A 15527-nucleotide genomic window follows, 5' to 3' on the forward strand; every position below is an offset into this window, starting at 1 on the left:
TGTTTCTCGCCCCCACCCCCTTAAGAGCCACGCAGGTTTTTCATCACCACCCCCATGCCACTGCCTGATTGGCCTCTCGGACACGGCGGGCCTGCCTTTTAGGGTTAGTGTATCTCTCACCTTTGACCCCCAAGACTGGAGTGGCTGCCAGTGTTCTAAATTTGGCTAAAGTTGAAAGAAAACGACCACAAAATAATTACTCCAAAATCCAGTTCTGGTTCAGTGCCTAAGTCACCTTATCCAAGGGCCACCTCAATCCCTAATTTGTTCCCCCTTCTCTGGCAATGAAGTGCCCTAGTCACCTCTGAAGGAGGGGGAGCTAGAGTGGTCAGGACTGCATCTCTGGGTGGCAATGAGTTGCCAGGTCTAATTGGTCTTTCATTAGGTTATCCGAGGCGCCCAGGCTGGGTAACGTGGTCATCGATCAGACCTGGCATAAAAAGAAAAAGGAGGGGGGGAAGAGAAGGAGAGAAGAGGGCAAGAGAAGGAGACGAGAGAGGCCGGACTGAGATCACCTTCACCTGCCCTGAGCCGGGCCTCCCTCTTGGAGATCACTGGACCTTCCGCTAGGATGAAGGGGGCGGGGCGGAAGGGAGGGGGCACTCCTGAGTCACACACGTGGCCTCCTTCTGAGAGACAGAGTTCACCTCCTCTCGGGAGGAGTCCCACCAGCCATCCACTCAGTGTAACTGATGAGACAAACCGCAAGGAAAAACTTCTGTAGCCCATATTTATGGTATTAATGAATAGTTAAAAAAAGATTTACACTTCTTATGATCAATATTCTGAGTTATTTCCCTCAAAGTATATAATTACAGTGTCTTCAGAGTTTTCATCATTGTTTGAGGTGGCAAAACCATTTGTAATTTCCATTAGCCAGTAAACATGCAATTAACATTCAGCACTGTGTTTAACTTAATTCCTGTTTAAGACAAGGACAAGAAGCAGTGAAGAGCGCTAGTTCCATTTGTCAAGTCTGACATTCATCTTTCCATAACAGTTTCCTAAAATAAAAGATCCATGTTTCCCCATTATTCTTCTCTTAAAACAAAACAACAGCAACAACAACAACAAAAATCCATTAGTTAAAACTGTACTAAACTGCAAGAAGGAGCTCGGTCTATTCCCAATTTTTGCTAGTTATTGTATCTCTGCTTCCTTTAGTCTTTGGGGGGGGGGGACTGATAAAGGGAGGGAATGAATTAAGTATTCATTATTTGAAGGCACGAAATAGGGAACCCCTCCCCCAAAAGAAATAGATTTCCTCTTCAGGAAAGTTCTAGAGTGGACAGTAGAAAGGGGAGGGAGGCACTAATCCACAGGGGAGAGGAAGAAAAATCATTTGGGTGGGGGCGATTTGAGTTAAAAGTAGAAAATGAAGATTCCAACTGATTCCTAAGAAAAAATGTTGGCCTCCTGTTTCAAGTTCTATCTTTGATCCAGGGTGAGAGAACCCTGTCTGCCAGTCTACTAGGCTGCAGCTTTTCCCCCTCCTCTCCCACCTCTGTTTTTTTTTTTTCCAACTTGCTTTAGGATTAGCCTCCATCCTTCTCGACCCCAAACAGTGGAATTTGGCTGTGCCTCCAGTTGTCTTGCTTTGCAATATTGCTTATAGTTGTTTGCGGTTTTCTGCTAAGGCTGAGCCGTTTGCTCCAGCCTCCGACTAAACTCATTAAGTTGGGAGAATTTTTTTTTTTCCAATTGGAAGGGTGTTTTTAAAGTCTCCTCTTTCCAGCCCCAAACAAGGTGTAACAACGCACTCTTCCTTCTAAGGCATCAGATGAGAGACAAGGATCACTCCAGACATCTCCTACCTACGGTTTGGGGTTTTTTTTTTTTTTCTTAAAGGCGAGGCTTGCATTCCTCAGCAGCTATGTACAAAGCTCCCTGAAGCCGCGTCTCTCTCTAAAGTTAGTGTGCAGGCTTTTCCAAAGGCTGAGAGCGCCTGGTACACAGGGAAGCACTTCCTTGAGGTGGAAAAGCTCTGCCTTCACCTTTCCTTTTTTCCCTGCAGACTAATGCCTACTTTTTTTTTATCAGTTTGCACAATCGCTTAGATAAACACCGTGGAGGAGAGTCTCTTTAATTATCAAAGACACATCTTTTCAGGGGGCCAACAAAGCGTTTATTTCACCCGCCAAACTAAAGGAGAGTTATTCCAGTTTAGAAGGAAGATGCAAGCCGTTTGGGACCTTGAACAAGGCAAATATGGTTTTGGTATGTTTGCTTACTGTATTTCTCTTTATCTTTCTCCTCTTTCTCACTTTTCTCCTTGTGCTATGTGGGTTTGGGGATGACTTGGGGCTTTCCAGAAAATCGGTTTGCTAACGTGTATGCATTGCCTTGGACTGTGGTTGAAGGGGTGGGGGGGGGAGTCAATTCAGTGCGTTGCCATATTTTATTACATGTGTGTGGTAGCAGAGGTGGGAGGGGGGGGAAATACAATTGCAAAGCTGCCAAAATATGATTAAACCGAAGCATAAAGACTGCGGTTGCCTCCCATCTCCTCATCCTGTCTTCTCAAACTCATTTCCTTCCATAGAATTGACTGAAAACCAGTCCTAGAAGCCTGGTTGTCCAAGCAGCAAATGACTGGGTTTGTTAGCAAAGGGGCTGCTGCTATGCTGGCTTTAGGTAACAGAATTTCCTGTTTGAATTGCCTCTGCGCTTCATTTTGCAACCTTGTGCAGCTGACAGGCAGGCAGGCAGGCAGGCAGGCGGGCGGGCGGGCGGGCAGGGACCAAAGCCCTTGCCCGGCGCCCTCGGCTGCGGTTCCTGAAGGCGAGCTCTGTTAAGCTAGGAGAATCGCAAGGAGAAGGGTACTCACCATCGGGCGGGGTGGTGGTGCTGGCGTGCTGAATTCAGGCAAACGGTTTACCTTTTTGCTGTCTATTGCAACCGCGCCGGGCTGACTTAAGAAGCAATTCTGTGCTGTGTGCAAAATGATCATGGAACGGTTCTTCATTTTTAAAAAGCCAGCGAGGGAGACGACAGAGGCAGAGAGAAAAAGAGAGGAGGGGTGAGGGGGACGCACATAAACCCAGTTCAAAAAAAAAAAAAATCATCCCTTCACCAGTGACTCGAGAAACGTAGAACCGACGAGATCCGAGTGCAGTCCAACCAAGCCACAGACAAATAATTTTAAATCCTGAAGAATTATTCAGATTAAAATGTACAGAAGTTTCATTCTCCTATGCCTACATGAGCCCCAAGTCGTTTCCCTTTAAGGGCTCCTTTTCTTATAAAGTTGGGTTTTAGGCAGCGAGGACTCTTACACTAGGGGGCAGACAGATACTGTACTTGCTCCAATCTTAAGCAATTTTTCCCTCCCAGCATATGCTCTGATTTAGCACTGTAAATTTTTCAGAGGACCCAACTCTGACAGCCCCTGGTGATTTTCAAAGTACCACAAGCCAGTGGTTAAAAATTGCATTGACTTGGAAGTTCAGAGGGACACAATGGAAGCCCCTTCCCTATTCACGGAGCTCCAGTGTGGTGGCAGAGAAACACACACATGACTAGATTGAGGGAAAGGAGAAATTCAATGGATCCTGGATTCTACTGAGCTCAGAGTTAAACTCGGCATTGCTGGGGTCTGTATTCATATTGTGATTTAATCTGTAAAGAATTACAGACCAGCCAACCACTTTCTGCAAGGAAACCATATTCCTGGGAGTTAGGGACTTTTTTTTTTTTTCCAGATTAAGACAAATGGTTTTTTCCCTAACTTTGACCAGTCAAATAAAGCTTGCCACAATTCTCATTAAAATAAATTTACATTTGTAGTAAAAGGCTTGGTTAAGTTTTTTAAAAATAATAATATGTAGATAGGTATCTTTTAGTCAGGATCTTTACATCTTAGAGTTAAGACAACTGAGCATCTTTGAAAAGGGCATTTAAAAATATTTTTGCTTTTTCTCTTAAAAAAAAAATCCTCAGTCTGGCTGTCCTGTCTCTTCGTCCACTCATTAAATTAACTACAATTCATATGGTGATTTTTTTCTTCCCCTTTTAAATAGCATTTCTATAGCTAAATGAGTTCAAAAATACAAAGGGAAGCACCCCTGACTTGATGGTAGCTGTGTGGCCGTGTGTCTAGCTGACTACAGGTCTGTAAAAGGGAAAAAAAAATCTTGATTTTTCTATCTAATGAAATTATAGCCTTCAATATATATATACATATATACATGCATATATATAAATACATGTATGAAATTTCTCCTCCTCAAAAATCATCTCCGTGTGTGTGGAAAAAGTAATCTTGCCATGAAAATGGCTGTACTGGAAAGGCAAGATTAACATTTCTCTATAATCAATTATGCTCATCTATTAAGTCGCGATGGGAATACCTATTAGATTTCCTGTGTCAACCTCAGGATCACTATATGCTGAGCTCGCCTCTATAATCTGATATTTTTTTTAGCATCAGATAATTCCCCAAATCAGAAAAATTAAAAGAAAAAAAAACAGACTTCTCTGATTTTTTTTTCCTTCTTCCTTTCTTGTTCTCTGTAGGAGAGTTATGTGGTATCTCTAGCCAGCCAGAAACGCTCAGCTTGGCCTTACTGTGTGGCCACCTTATTAAACACACCAGGTTTATGATAGTCTAGTACCTGCTATAGCTTGTTATTTCTTAAAACATTCAAATAATTACAGCACCTGCCACTTAAGTGCAATATGTGATTTCAGTAGAAAAAAAAAGAGAAGGCTAAGAAGGACTTTTTTTTAAAAAAATAGGATTTTTTTTTCCTTGCCGAAAAGCCAACTTCTGTCTGCCCACATCTTCATGTGCTCCTCATCTCACACCCTGCCTGTGTGTGTAAAAGAAACTGCCCGAAATGGCAATTACACGACAGGTTTATTTTTATTGAAGTAACTTTATATTGCCAAATTTTCATGCTGTCAAGGATGCTCTTGTGAAGTTCTCGATTCACTCTTTGTGGTGTCCTCTCCCCCCCCCCAGTAGCTCAGCATCTTTTGTGAGAAAATAATTTCATTGGTGATAAACCATTTTGACTTATGGATTAAGTTTTGGCTTGGTGCAAGGGACTCCCTATTAAACACAAATTTCTCATACAAATGTGGAATCCTCACAATCAACTAACTGGTCCCAATCTAACAGCAAGTTTAGTCAGTGGAATCAAATGTGTCCTTGGGGTGGTTCTATACTTTTGATGTCTAAAACTCAGGCACACTTTCAAAGACACAGCGATATCAATGGCTTGAGCATCCTGAGCAGGGTGAGATAGGTTGGGGTACTGTTTTTTCTACCATGACTCTCTGGAGGAAGACTACGGTTTGTGTGTGGTTCTTGTGAGTTCTCTTGGTGATATTTCCAACTGGGAGCAGGCTCTCTCGGTGTATTTTGATGACTATTTGGATGTTTAAAGAGAATTTGAAAAATGAAGTCCGTATTCAACTGTTCTGTGACCTAGAAGCATCGTCTTGGATGTCTTTGTCTGTGTACATTGACAAATGTGCATCTGATACATGTGCGTTTACATGTGTGTACGAAGGATGTGCACAGGCGAAGCTGAGCGGCTGCCTGTGCCTGTCCATCAGCGGACAGAAAGGTCTTTTGCTCTCTTTTCATGACCGGGTGTGTGACAGGTCACTGGCTGGCCAGTTAGCTAAAACCAACGAGAGAGGATCAAGTTGAGGGGAATTTATTTTAATTGCGTCATGACAATGAAGTGAAGTCTACTTGTGCTTCTCAGCATCCGAGATGCTCCATTTGAGCAATTAAAATGTCAGGCCACAAATCTATAAAATATTAACCCTCCAAAGAAAAAGGCAGATATTGAACGGCTTCTTTCCCCTATAAAACAAACAAACAAAAAGGAGCTCCTAAATTGAGCAAGTGATGAGAGTTCATTAAGCAAAGGATCTGCCACCACACGGATCTAGCCAAATATTTCTTTAGCAAGCTCAGATCCCGGCACCTTGCCACCTCCGTTGCGTACCCCTCTACAAAGAAGAAGGAAGAGCTCTCCGTCTTTGGTATCGTGGGTTCTACATAATGCGCCGGGAGTCCCGGGTGGAGAGCGAGCCGCGCATTTAGTTGCAAAGCCAAGTTGCGACAGACTAAGTCTTCGGCTCCATCCTCAACCTCTCGCGGAGCCTTTAAGAGGCGTAGTGTGTGCGCTGCGCACTCGCCTAGCCGCCGGGGCGGTAACCTCGGGTGCCGGGTGCGGGGCGAGCGGGGTCCGCGCTCCCAGGGCCCGCCCGGGCCCATCCCCCGCTCGGTGGCTGGGGCGGCGCGGCCACCCGTCCCCGCCCCCCTCCGTCCCCGCGCGCCCCGCGCGGCACTGGCGACGCCGCTCGCACTAGGACCGAGCTGCTCCCGCTGCCGCCATGGCGGGGCCGCCGCGGTCCGGCCAATGACGGCGAGGGGGCGGCGCGCGCGCGCCGGGCCAGGCCAACCCCGGCGGCTGCCTTATAAGGCGCGCCGTCGCCATGGTAACGTGCGCTAAGTTGCAGCAGTCGTGTCAAAGTTCACTATATAGAGAGCTCAGTGAGCTGATCGCGGAGAAGCCACTTCTGCCAGCCCCGGCGCCTATAAATCGCATTCCCTCCCGCGCCCCCCTTTTTAGCATATTTGATCACTTTGATTCTGCTCTTTTCTCTCCGCGGTGTGTGCGTGCGTGCGCGCGTGTGTGTTTTCTTCTCCTCCTCCTCTGCCGGAGTTGCCTCCTTTCTCCGGGTGCCGCGCAGCTCTTCCCTCTTTCATTCTTTCTCTCCGTTTCTCCCCCCTCTGCGCACGAAGGATGCGCTTCTAGGTGCTGATCTGCCCTCCTTTCTCTCTTATCATCTCTCCCCCGCCGCCGGCGAGTTGACTCTTTCCCTATGTGTGTGAGGCGGCGGCGGCAGCAACAGCAGCAGCTCCGGCGGCAGCAGCAGCGGCAGCAGCGACTCCACCGGCGGCGGCGGCGCTAGACGCGGCGGCTCCGGGCCCGACCCGGAGGCTTCGGCGGCGGCGGCGGCGGCCCAGGCGGCCCACGGGGAGCAGCGAGCGGCCTCCAAGAGCGGCGGCGGCGTCCGGAGCGAGCGCGGCGCGCGCCAGGCGCCCGGGGCAGGAGGCGGCGGCGGCCCAGCGCCAGGACGACGCCGCGCAGCGCCGGACGCGGACCACTTTCATGCTGATTCCCCCGGACCCGGGCAGAGCTCCGGCCACTTCGCGGGCCGCCGGTCTCCGCCCCGGCCTGCCTGGCCCCCAGGGCGCGCCCGCGCCCGGCGCCTCCGCTCTCCCAGTCCTTCTGATTTCGATGGCTTTCCTGAATGGCTGACTGTGGGCTGCCCTGGACTTGGCCCCCGGACAGTCGCCTCTCCTTCTCCTCTTCCTCCTCCTCCTCTTCCTCCTCCTCCAACTCCTCCGCTGCACACTAGATCTGAGAGCGAGAGAGTGAACCAGAGAGGGAGAGAGGGAGGGAGAGTGAGAGCGAGCGAGATCTTTGGAGAGATTTTTTTTTTTTTGGCCTCCTACTTCTGTCTTGAAGCCAGACAATCGACTTGCAGCTCTCCCTCCCCTCCCTCTCTCCACGTTCTGCTCCCACTCGCTCTCCCCTGTCCTCTTGCCCTCCCCTCTTGACGGAAAGCCCCCCGAAACCAACAAAGCTGAGCCGAGGGAAACAAACAAAACAAACACACCGGGCCAGACAAGCAATCGACAAAACTTTGCAAAAGCAAAAACAAAAAAGGAAAAACTAACCAACCTCAATCAACTAGCCCTGAGCCACCCGGGGCGCCCTCCCGCGCCCTCTCGCACCCTCGCACACACAAAAGGCGGCGCGCAGGAGCCCGAGACCCGGGAGCCGCCGCCACCCCGCCGCCGCCCGCAGCCAGGGGAGCAGAAGTCCGGACGCGGCCCCCATAGATATGGCAATGGTAGTCAGCACGTGGCGCGACCCCCAGGACGAGGTGCCCGGCTCTCAGGGCAGCCAGGCCTCGCAGGCGCCGCCCGTGCCGGGCCCGCCGCCTGGCGCCCCGCACACGCCACAGACGCCGGGCCAAGGGGGCCCGGCCAGCACGCCGGCCCAGACAGCGGCTGGTGGCCAGGGCGGCCCTGGTGGCCCCGGCAGCGACAAGCAGCAGCAGCAGCAGCACATCGAGTGTGTGGTGTGCGGGGACAAGTCGAGCGGCAAGCACTACGGCCAGTTCACGTGCGAGGGCTGCAAGAGCTTCTTCAAGCGCAGCGTGCGGAGGAACCTGAGCTACACGTGCCGCGCCAACCGGAACTGTCCCATCGACCAGCACCACCGCAACCAGTGCCAGTACTGCCGCCTCAAAAAGTGCCTCAAAGTGGGCATGAGACGGGAAGGTATCGGCCTCTCATTTCTCCCCCCTTCGCCCGCGGTCCCGGGGCCCTGGGTGCGTTTGGCTAGCCTGCTCTGGGTAAGGACACAGAAGCCCCAAGCCCTCCGTGTTGCAGCCAGAGGGGATTTGGTACTAGGAGCAGGGTCTGCACAGCAACCCTGACCACCCCCAGCCCCCATCCTCCAGTCCGCACGCTTTAGCAGACTTTCCTTCTCCACTCTCTCTTCAGGCTGCATTTCCTTTCCTATGCATTGATTGAGAGTTCATTGAGTTCACCTTTCTGCAAGGGATGGATTGTTGTTTGTTGTTGTTTTAAAGTCCTCTCTCTCTCTCTCTCTCTCTCTCCTCTTTCCTTGCTTTTCCTGCATGTTCAACATATGTCCCTCCTCCTTACCCCTCTCCCCAACCCCCACCTTCTCAAAAAAAAACCAACCTGAGATTGTACTTTTGTACAGAAGGTTCAAATTACAAATGGCAATTTTATGCACTTCGCCGTATTAACGCTGCCTCCTGGGCAGCACTCATGTGACCCTTCTATGGATTAACATTCTGCTTTTAAAAAAAATGCCTCTTGCTTTTCTTTTTTTTCCTTTCACTTTTGAAACGAAGAGAGAGCATTGTAGGGAGTAGGAAAGTGTGGACAAGGGGCCTTGGGTCTCTGCTTTCGCTCTGCACCAGCTGGGTCTTTGTGACATAAAATTCGCCCAGAGCCGGGAACATTGCTCTACCAATGGCGCGCTCCGCGCGGGGCGCGGGCTCCGGGTTGGGGCGAGCCAAAGCCGGGGTTTCTTTGTGTTTCTGCGAGAGCGACTCTCTCGGTTCAGAGTCAGATAACAGCAGGAGCCTCAGCCTCTCTGGCTTTCCCGGGCCGTCACGGGCCTTGTCCAGGCTCCGCCAGCGCTCGCCGCCGGCTCCCTGCCTCTCTCCGGCTTCCTCTCGTCTCTGCCGGCCTCTCTTTCTCTCTCCGCCCTCTTCTCCCTTGTCTCCCCTCCTCCGAGCTCACTGATCAGGCAAAAACGCGGGTCTTAGACTCTGTTTCTCGCCGGGGGGTTTTCTCCTGGACTGGGGTGGAGGTTACATGGTTTGGGGACAGTCGTTCGGGGGTTGGCCACTGGTCATCTGGGGTAAAACCTTGATGTCTTGTGCAAAAAGCTTCTCGCCCTCCCCCTACGCTCCGCTCCCATTCCTTCTCCAATCAATAAGAAATATCAGCTGTTTAGCTGGGGGGAAAAAAGGGGGAGAAGAAGGAAAGGTGCCCCCAGAATGCTACATCACGCTCCGGGGACCCCGAGGCAAAGTGACCAATTCTGGGTCCTCGCGGCAGACCAGCTCCCAGAAGGGCCTCGCAGGCAAGTGTTGAGCTCTGGCGGTCAGAGCCGGCCTGGGAGGTGATTTGTGAGGAGTGGTTGCTGGGTGCCTGGCTGTAGCAGGCCTGCCTGGTTCTTGGCGCTGTTCTAAGGCCTGGGACCGGTTGGGGTCTTGTATAAAGATACAGGACCAAGGCTGATCATTAACTGTGGAGTGTCCTCTTTCCTCCCTGCAGCTGTACAGAGGGGCAGGATGCCGCCCACCCAGCCTACCCACGGGCAGTTCGCGCTGACCAACGGGGACCCCCTCAACTGCCACTCGTACCTGTCCGGATATATTTCCCTGCTGCTGCGTGCGGAACCCTACCCCACGTCTCGCTTCGGCAGCCAGTGCATGCAGCCTAACAACATCATGGGCATCGAGAACATTTGCGAACTGGCCGCGCGGATGCTCTTCAGCGCCGTGGAGTGGGCCCGGAACATCCCCTTCTTCCCTGACCTGCAGATCACGGACCAGGTGGCCCTTCTTCGCCTCACCTGGAGCGAGCTGTTTGTGTTGAATGCGGCGCAGTGCTCCATGCCCCTCCATGTCGCCCCGCTCCTTGCCGCTGCTGGCCTGCACGCTTCACCCATGTCGGCCGACCGGGTGGTCGCCTTTATGGACCACATACGGATCTTCCAAGAGCAAGTGGAGAAGCTCAAGGCACTGCACGTCGATTCAGCCGAGTACAGCTGCCTCAAGGCCATAGTCCTGTTCACCTCAGGTAGGATAGAGACTTGTTCCCAGGAACCCAAGAACTCCCAGGACAGAGTTAGGGCCTGGAAAAGTGGCCAGCCCTATTTCCCCTTTCAAAGGTCAAACTTCAGAGTGTATGTTGAAGTGGGAACTTATTATAACTGCTGGCTGGTCCTAGTGTGCAGAAGGATGCTCCACACACTGACTCCCAGAGGGACCTTAGGTGTCTCAGGCCCCTTCCTCTCTCTTTTAGTACCCAACCTGGTAGGCTCTCTCCTGCTTCCTCCCTAAGTCCAGGCCCTCTGGGCCTAGTTGGCCCCCAGGGAATCTCAAGCTCCTGCTTCTTCTTCTTCTTCTTCTTCTTCTTCTTCTTCTTCTTCTTCTTCTTCTTTTTCTTCTTTTCTTTTTTGGCACCCTGTCTGAGACCTCAAGGAGATGCCCCTGGGCACATTGCAGCCCTGGCATCATCCCTGTAGGAGAAAGTTTGTCCCTGCAGGGGGGAAAGTTTGCTTGTGAACTCAGTAGGAGTTGGGGCTCCAGGCAACCCTAACCTGAGAGCAGCAGCTTTCAAAATTGCCTTCTCATGAAAATAATGCAGACTGCCAGGAGAAGGGCTGTGCTGTCAGGAAGGGCAGGAGGGGTGGAAGGACTACCATAATTCCAAGAATGTCTGCAGGGGGCTGAAAGCTGGCCTCTGGCTTCCCCTGTTCAGGCAAACACTTAAGGCAATTTTCAAGCAACCCACAGTGTAGTGTGTGCCAACTTGGGCTGGTTATGAATGTGGCTGGAGATAGGAAACCGTCATTGACTGCATTAGGAAATCTAATTAGTTTGCATGTAGTTTAACCTGTGTGAGTAATAGATCTGATATTCATTAACTCTTGAGGCCAAATGATTTTTGAAAGTGTCTGGCTTTCCATTTTCGGGCCACACCTGAGCCTTTTGGCTGCCTTCAGGCTCACTCAGTTCAGCCCTAGCCCAGGTGGGTGGAAATCACCCCCACCCTTCACATTCTTGCACTAAGTTGTCAGCTGATTCCTTTGTCATGGCTGAGAAGGGACCAGGGTTCCTGACTAAGAATAACAAACCCATTTGGACATTGGCAGGGGCCTGGGACCTAGTCAGCCTACTCCAGATCTTTAAGTGAGGAAGCTAGAAGAGATGTGTAAGTTTCGAGGACAGGCAGATGAGAGGACCACAGTTTCTTCTTTGTTGTTCAAAGAAATCTGGGAACCAGCTCATTAGCTGAGCCCCTTGCAGGCTCATTCTCACTGTGCTGTCTTGGATGAGTTACTGTTTCTCACATAGAACACCACCCCAGTCACTCTAACCCCTACCTTCCAAAGTCCTTAGATAATCAATCAGAGGACAGCACTCTGGCCAGACCAGAGCTGTATAGAGGGGGCTTCTTCTCCTCATGGGCTTCTCATGTCTACTTTGCCTGGCACAAATGTCATGGCACCCTAGTCCTGCCCCATAGCTGCCCCTCGTCCCCCCCCCCCCCCATAACCTCAGATGATGGAGGTGGCTGTTAATTTCTTGATGCCATTGTTGGTTCTTTGCCTTTACCTCCTGGTCTTTCAAGAAAAGAAATGCCTGGTACTGTCGAAACAGTTTAATTTATCACTGTTTGAAGATGTGGAGTCCTGTATGGAGAATGCAGACGGCCTCACAAAGAGATAAAGGTTCCTGTTATCTGATGCAGAGGGAGAGGAAGGAGTCCTAGACAAACAGATCTTTTCATTCCTGACCACAGACACCTAGGCATCTGTAGACACACAGAGTCCTGGACAGAGTGGAGGAGGGCGCATGTGTGTTCTGGTGGTAGGAGTGGAGGTGGTGGTGAAAACTGTTTTAATGATTCACAATATGCATGTGTTAACCCCAGTCTTGTCTGGGGAGCCCTGAAAGGTCAGGTCACAACCTGAACCGCCTTCACCAAGAAGCCTCTCATTTCAAAGGCACTTATTGTAATTTCACGTATCAGAAAAGAAAAAAAAAAGAAAAGTGTTTTCCTGAAGATAACAGGGAGGGGGGGATGCTTCTTGGAGAGACCTGGGCTTTAAAAAAAAATAAATAAAAGGGGGTGGGAGAAAAGGGAGAGAGAAGAAAAGGAGGGGAAAGAAACAGCTCAAATGAACAGAGAGATCACAGTTTGCATGGCTGCCCTTCAATAGGCTAAACTGACAAGATCAGTTTTAAAGGGCCACTTAAATCAGTTTCAAAGACTGGAGAAAAATGAGTCCCTCTCTTTGGGGAGAATCTGAGGCTGGGTCTTGGACGCCATTACTGCAAGCTGGGCCAGGTTGTCACCCCTCCTCCCTATACACACTATATAATAAGCCAAATTCAGGGGATGGGGGAAGAAGCATTGGTGGTTCTGGTTTTGTCTGTCTGTGTACTAAACAGGGCCAGATACACCAATGTACTTTTTTCTTGGGCCTCCCAGTGACCCAGCCTGAGGACCTGGGCAATGAAAGCCTGTAGCACCCCAAGCGTGTTTTATTTTAAAGTAAACACTCCAGGACCAGCTCAAGCTTTGTCACCTCGCTTCTCCCCCTTGAAGTTTTCAGTGTCTAGGCATTTGCTCCAAGTCTGGATGGGGCACTTTGACAGAGCACTGTGTGTGCACCTCAGGTGACCCATTTCAGGCCTCTTAATCTGATGGATTCTCTCTCTTCCTCTTTCCCCACTTTTTTTTTTTAACTTTCTTCCAGATGCCTGTGGTCTGTCTGATGTAGCCCACGTGGAAAGCCTGCAGGAAAAGTCCCAGTGCGCTTTGGAAGAGTACGTCAGGAGCCAGTACCCCAACCAGCCAACGCGGTTCGGAAAGCTTTTGCTTCGTCTCCCTTCCCTCCGCACGGTCTCCTCCTCAGTCATAGAGCAATTGTTTTTCGTCCGTTTGGTAGGTAAAACCCCCATCGAAACCCTCATCCGGGATATGTTACTGTCCGGCAGCAGTTTTAACTGGCCGTATATGGCAATTCAATAAATAAATCAATCAAAATAAGAAGGGGGAGAGAAGCAGAGAAAGAAAAGGCAAAAGACTGGTTTTGTTTGCTTAATTTCCTTCTGTTAAGAAAGGATGTTACAAGTTTGCTAAAAGAAGAGGGGAAGAATTTAATGGACTGTGAATTTCAGAGAGAGAGAGACTGTCAAAGGAACTTTTACAGAATGCATTAAAAAAGAAAACTCCTGTGTTGGGCAGAACAACTTGCTACTTATCATTTTTTTTGTATAAAAAGGAAATTAGTCTTTTTTCTTTTTGGTAAATTTTTGAAAAAATGTTGCTAAAAGTGCATTTAAGGCGATTGGGAGAAAATTAGCAGAATGGACAAAGTAAGTCTTTTTTTTTCCAAATTATTAATTGTCCTATGTCTGTGTACCTCTAGTTGGTTTTTTTTTTTTGTACTTTTCTGGTTCCAAACCAGTTTTTCTGTGGTTCTATAATAAGTTTTGATATAATCTTGGCTTCTTAAAAAAAACTGTGTATCATTAAAATATATGTTCTGCAAGAATTAAAACTGAGTCCATGAAAATATCATAGGAAGACATAAAACTTTAGAAGGCAACTCAGAGATGACGGAAATGCACTTACAAGTGGTGGCCAAATTTTTTTAGGTGAAGTTGAGCACTCCAATTAGCGAGCTGGAGGGAATCACATGCAACACAGCTTCCCCTACCCCCTCCCCAGACCAAGACAAACCTAGCTTTTTAAACATATTTTAAGAAAGAGAAGGAACTGTGGAATTTATTGGCAGCCAAGGAATGTGTCCAAGACACAACCTGAGGTTTTGAATAAAAAGTGAACTTTTGTAATTTGAATTGGGTCCCCCCCCCTTAGTTCTTGAATTGTTATGAATCCTATATCTGTTTGTATATTTGCAAGCCCTTTGTATTATAATTGTTGATATTTCCCCCTTTTTAAAAAATACCATTGAAATCAGCATGACAAAATAACACTGTTGGCACTTATAGGTAACGTGATTGATTCAGTATCTTAGAGTTTACAGTTTGTGTTTTTAAAAAAACTGAAGGTTTTTTTTTTAAGTGCAACATTTCTGTATACTGTAAAAGTTATAATAACTGAACTGTTTGGTCGAGTCTTTGTGTGTTATATTCCAAGGAAAATTGAAAGTATTCAGAAATTAAAATATTATTTGATATCTGAAACCTGCTTGGCTGTCCCCACTCACTGTCTTTCCATCAGGTTGAGCCCCTGTGAGTCCTCGCTGAGCCAGCGGGGGCCCCATTTGTTGACTCCCCTCACTCAGTTTGTTCAAAGGTAGACTAGTGTATTTGCCTGTTTAATTTGGGTGTGTGTGTGTGGGGGGAGCTGAAGTTAATGGTTTATCTATGGTTTAGGAAGTGCCACACTGATATAGTAAGCCACCCCTATTCACCTAATCCTCCTTTTAATTAAAAATGGATTTTCCAGGAAAAAAAAAGAGGCCCTTATATTTGTCACACTTAAGTGCCTGCTTAGGGAAGGTTATTGTGAGACGTATTAGAAAGCTTGAGATCAGTATCTATTTTATGATCAGAAAAAAAAATGCTCTTTTGTACATTTCTGACAGTTATGCAGAGGATTGTTCAAGCAAGCTAATCACAGAACTGTAAATAGAGGGCAGTTGTTCCTTAAGTAAGTGTGATTTTGTTTGTTTGTTTGTTTTTTTAAAATATTCTGTGGTTCTCATCTAGTGTGGCTGTTGAGAGGATTTTGAATACAGTGATGTAGCTGCTAGGGATGAAGGGTCTGTTTTTCATGTATATATGATAACTTGCAGTTGGCCTGCCTTCCCCCTCCCCCTCCCTCTTCAGTCGGTGAGAGCATGACCACAGGTCAAGGGAATCTTTTCCATTGGAGTTCTGTACATAAAAACCCATGGACATTTGGACATTTCAGATTGTATAAGTACAGTCTGCACTGCTCTTGGGACCCTTCATTCTTGGAAGCCAGTTTTTTAAGAGAGAGAGAGAGAGAGAGAGAGAGAGAGAGAGAGAGAGAATATTAAAAAAAAACTTTACAGGGTGTGCTGACTGATCTGGAAAGTCTACTATTTGTTTCAGTCCCTTATTCTCCTTTCCTGGTTTGGAAAAACTCAGTGCTGGGAGCCTACAATTTGTTCTTATTTAGACTTTCCGAGCTCCCCTCCCTGACAATGCTTTTT

At 48.6% G+C, this 15527-nt stretch overlaps 1 protein-coding gene across 3 annotated transcripts; it reads left to right on the plus strand.

Moving 5' to 3' along the window:
• Positions 1 to 1900: 1900 nt before the first annotated feature.
• Nr2f2 (nuclear receptor subfamily 2 group F member 2) lies at positions 1901 to 14533 on the plus strand. Of its 3 annotated transcripts, none has more exons than XM_041647208.1 (3): positions 1901 to 2217; positions 9857 to 10384; positions 13074 to 14533. In XM_041647208.1, the coding sequence occupies exons 1-3, from the start codon at positions 2175 to 2177 to the stop codon at positions 13346 to 13348; spliced, it is 846 nt and encodes a 281-aa protein (XP_041503142.1). In that variant the 5' UTR covers positions 1901 to 2174; the 3' UTR covers positions 13349 to 14533. The 3 variants fall into 3 exon arrangements, with proteins under 3 accessions (XP_041503142.1, XP_041503021.1, XP_041503085.1); XM_041647087.1 differs by lacking the exon at positions 1901 to 2217 and adding an exon at positions 6424 to 8317; XM_041647151.1 differs by lacking the exon at positions 1901 to 2217 and adding an exon at positions 8964 to 9662.
• Positions 14534 to 15527: the final 994 nt, after the last annotated feature.

This window comes from Microtus oregoni, unplaced genomic scaffold (genome assembly GCF_018167655.1).
Source record: "Microtus oregoni isolate MIOR12 unplaced genomic scaffold, Mior012 000000F_ref0000247, whole genome shotgun sequence".
In the NCBI taxonomy this organism is placed as follows: Eukaryota; Metazoa; Chordata; class Mammalia; order Rodentia; family Cricetidae; genus Microtus; species Microtus oregoni.

Excerpts from the sequence above, each read along its gene's own strand:
- Nr2f2 (XM_041647087.1), top strand. The coding sequence starts at position 7,876 with ATGGCAATGGTAGTCAGCACGTGGCGCGACCCCCAGGACGAGGTGCCC. Across the intron at positions 8,318-9,856 it reads AGTGGGCATGAGACGGGAAG|CTGTACAGAGGGGCAGGATG; the intron begins GTATCGGCCTCT and ends TCCTCCCTGCAG. Across the intron at positions 10,385-13,073 it reads CATAGTCCTGTTCACCTCAG|ATGCCTGTGGTCTGTCTGAT; the intron begins GTAGGATAGAGA and ends ACTTTCTTCCAG.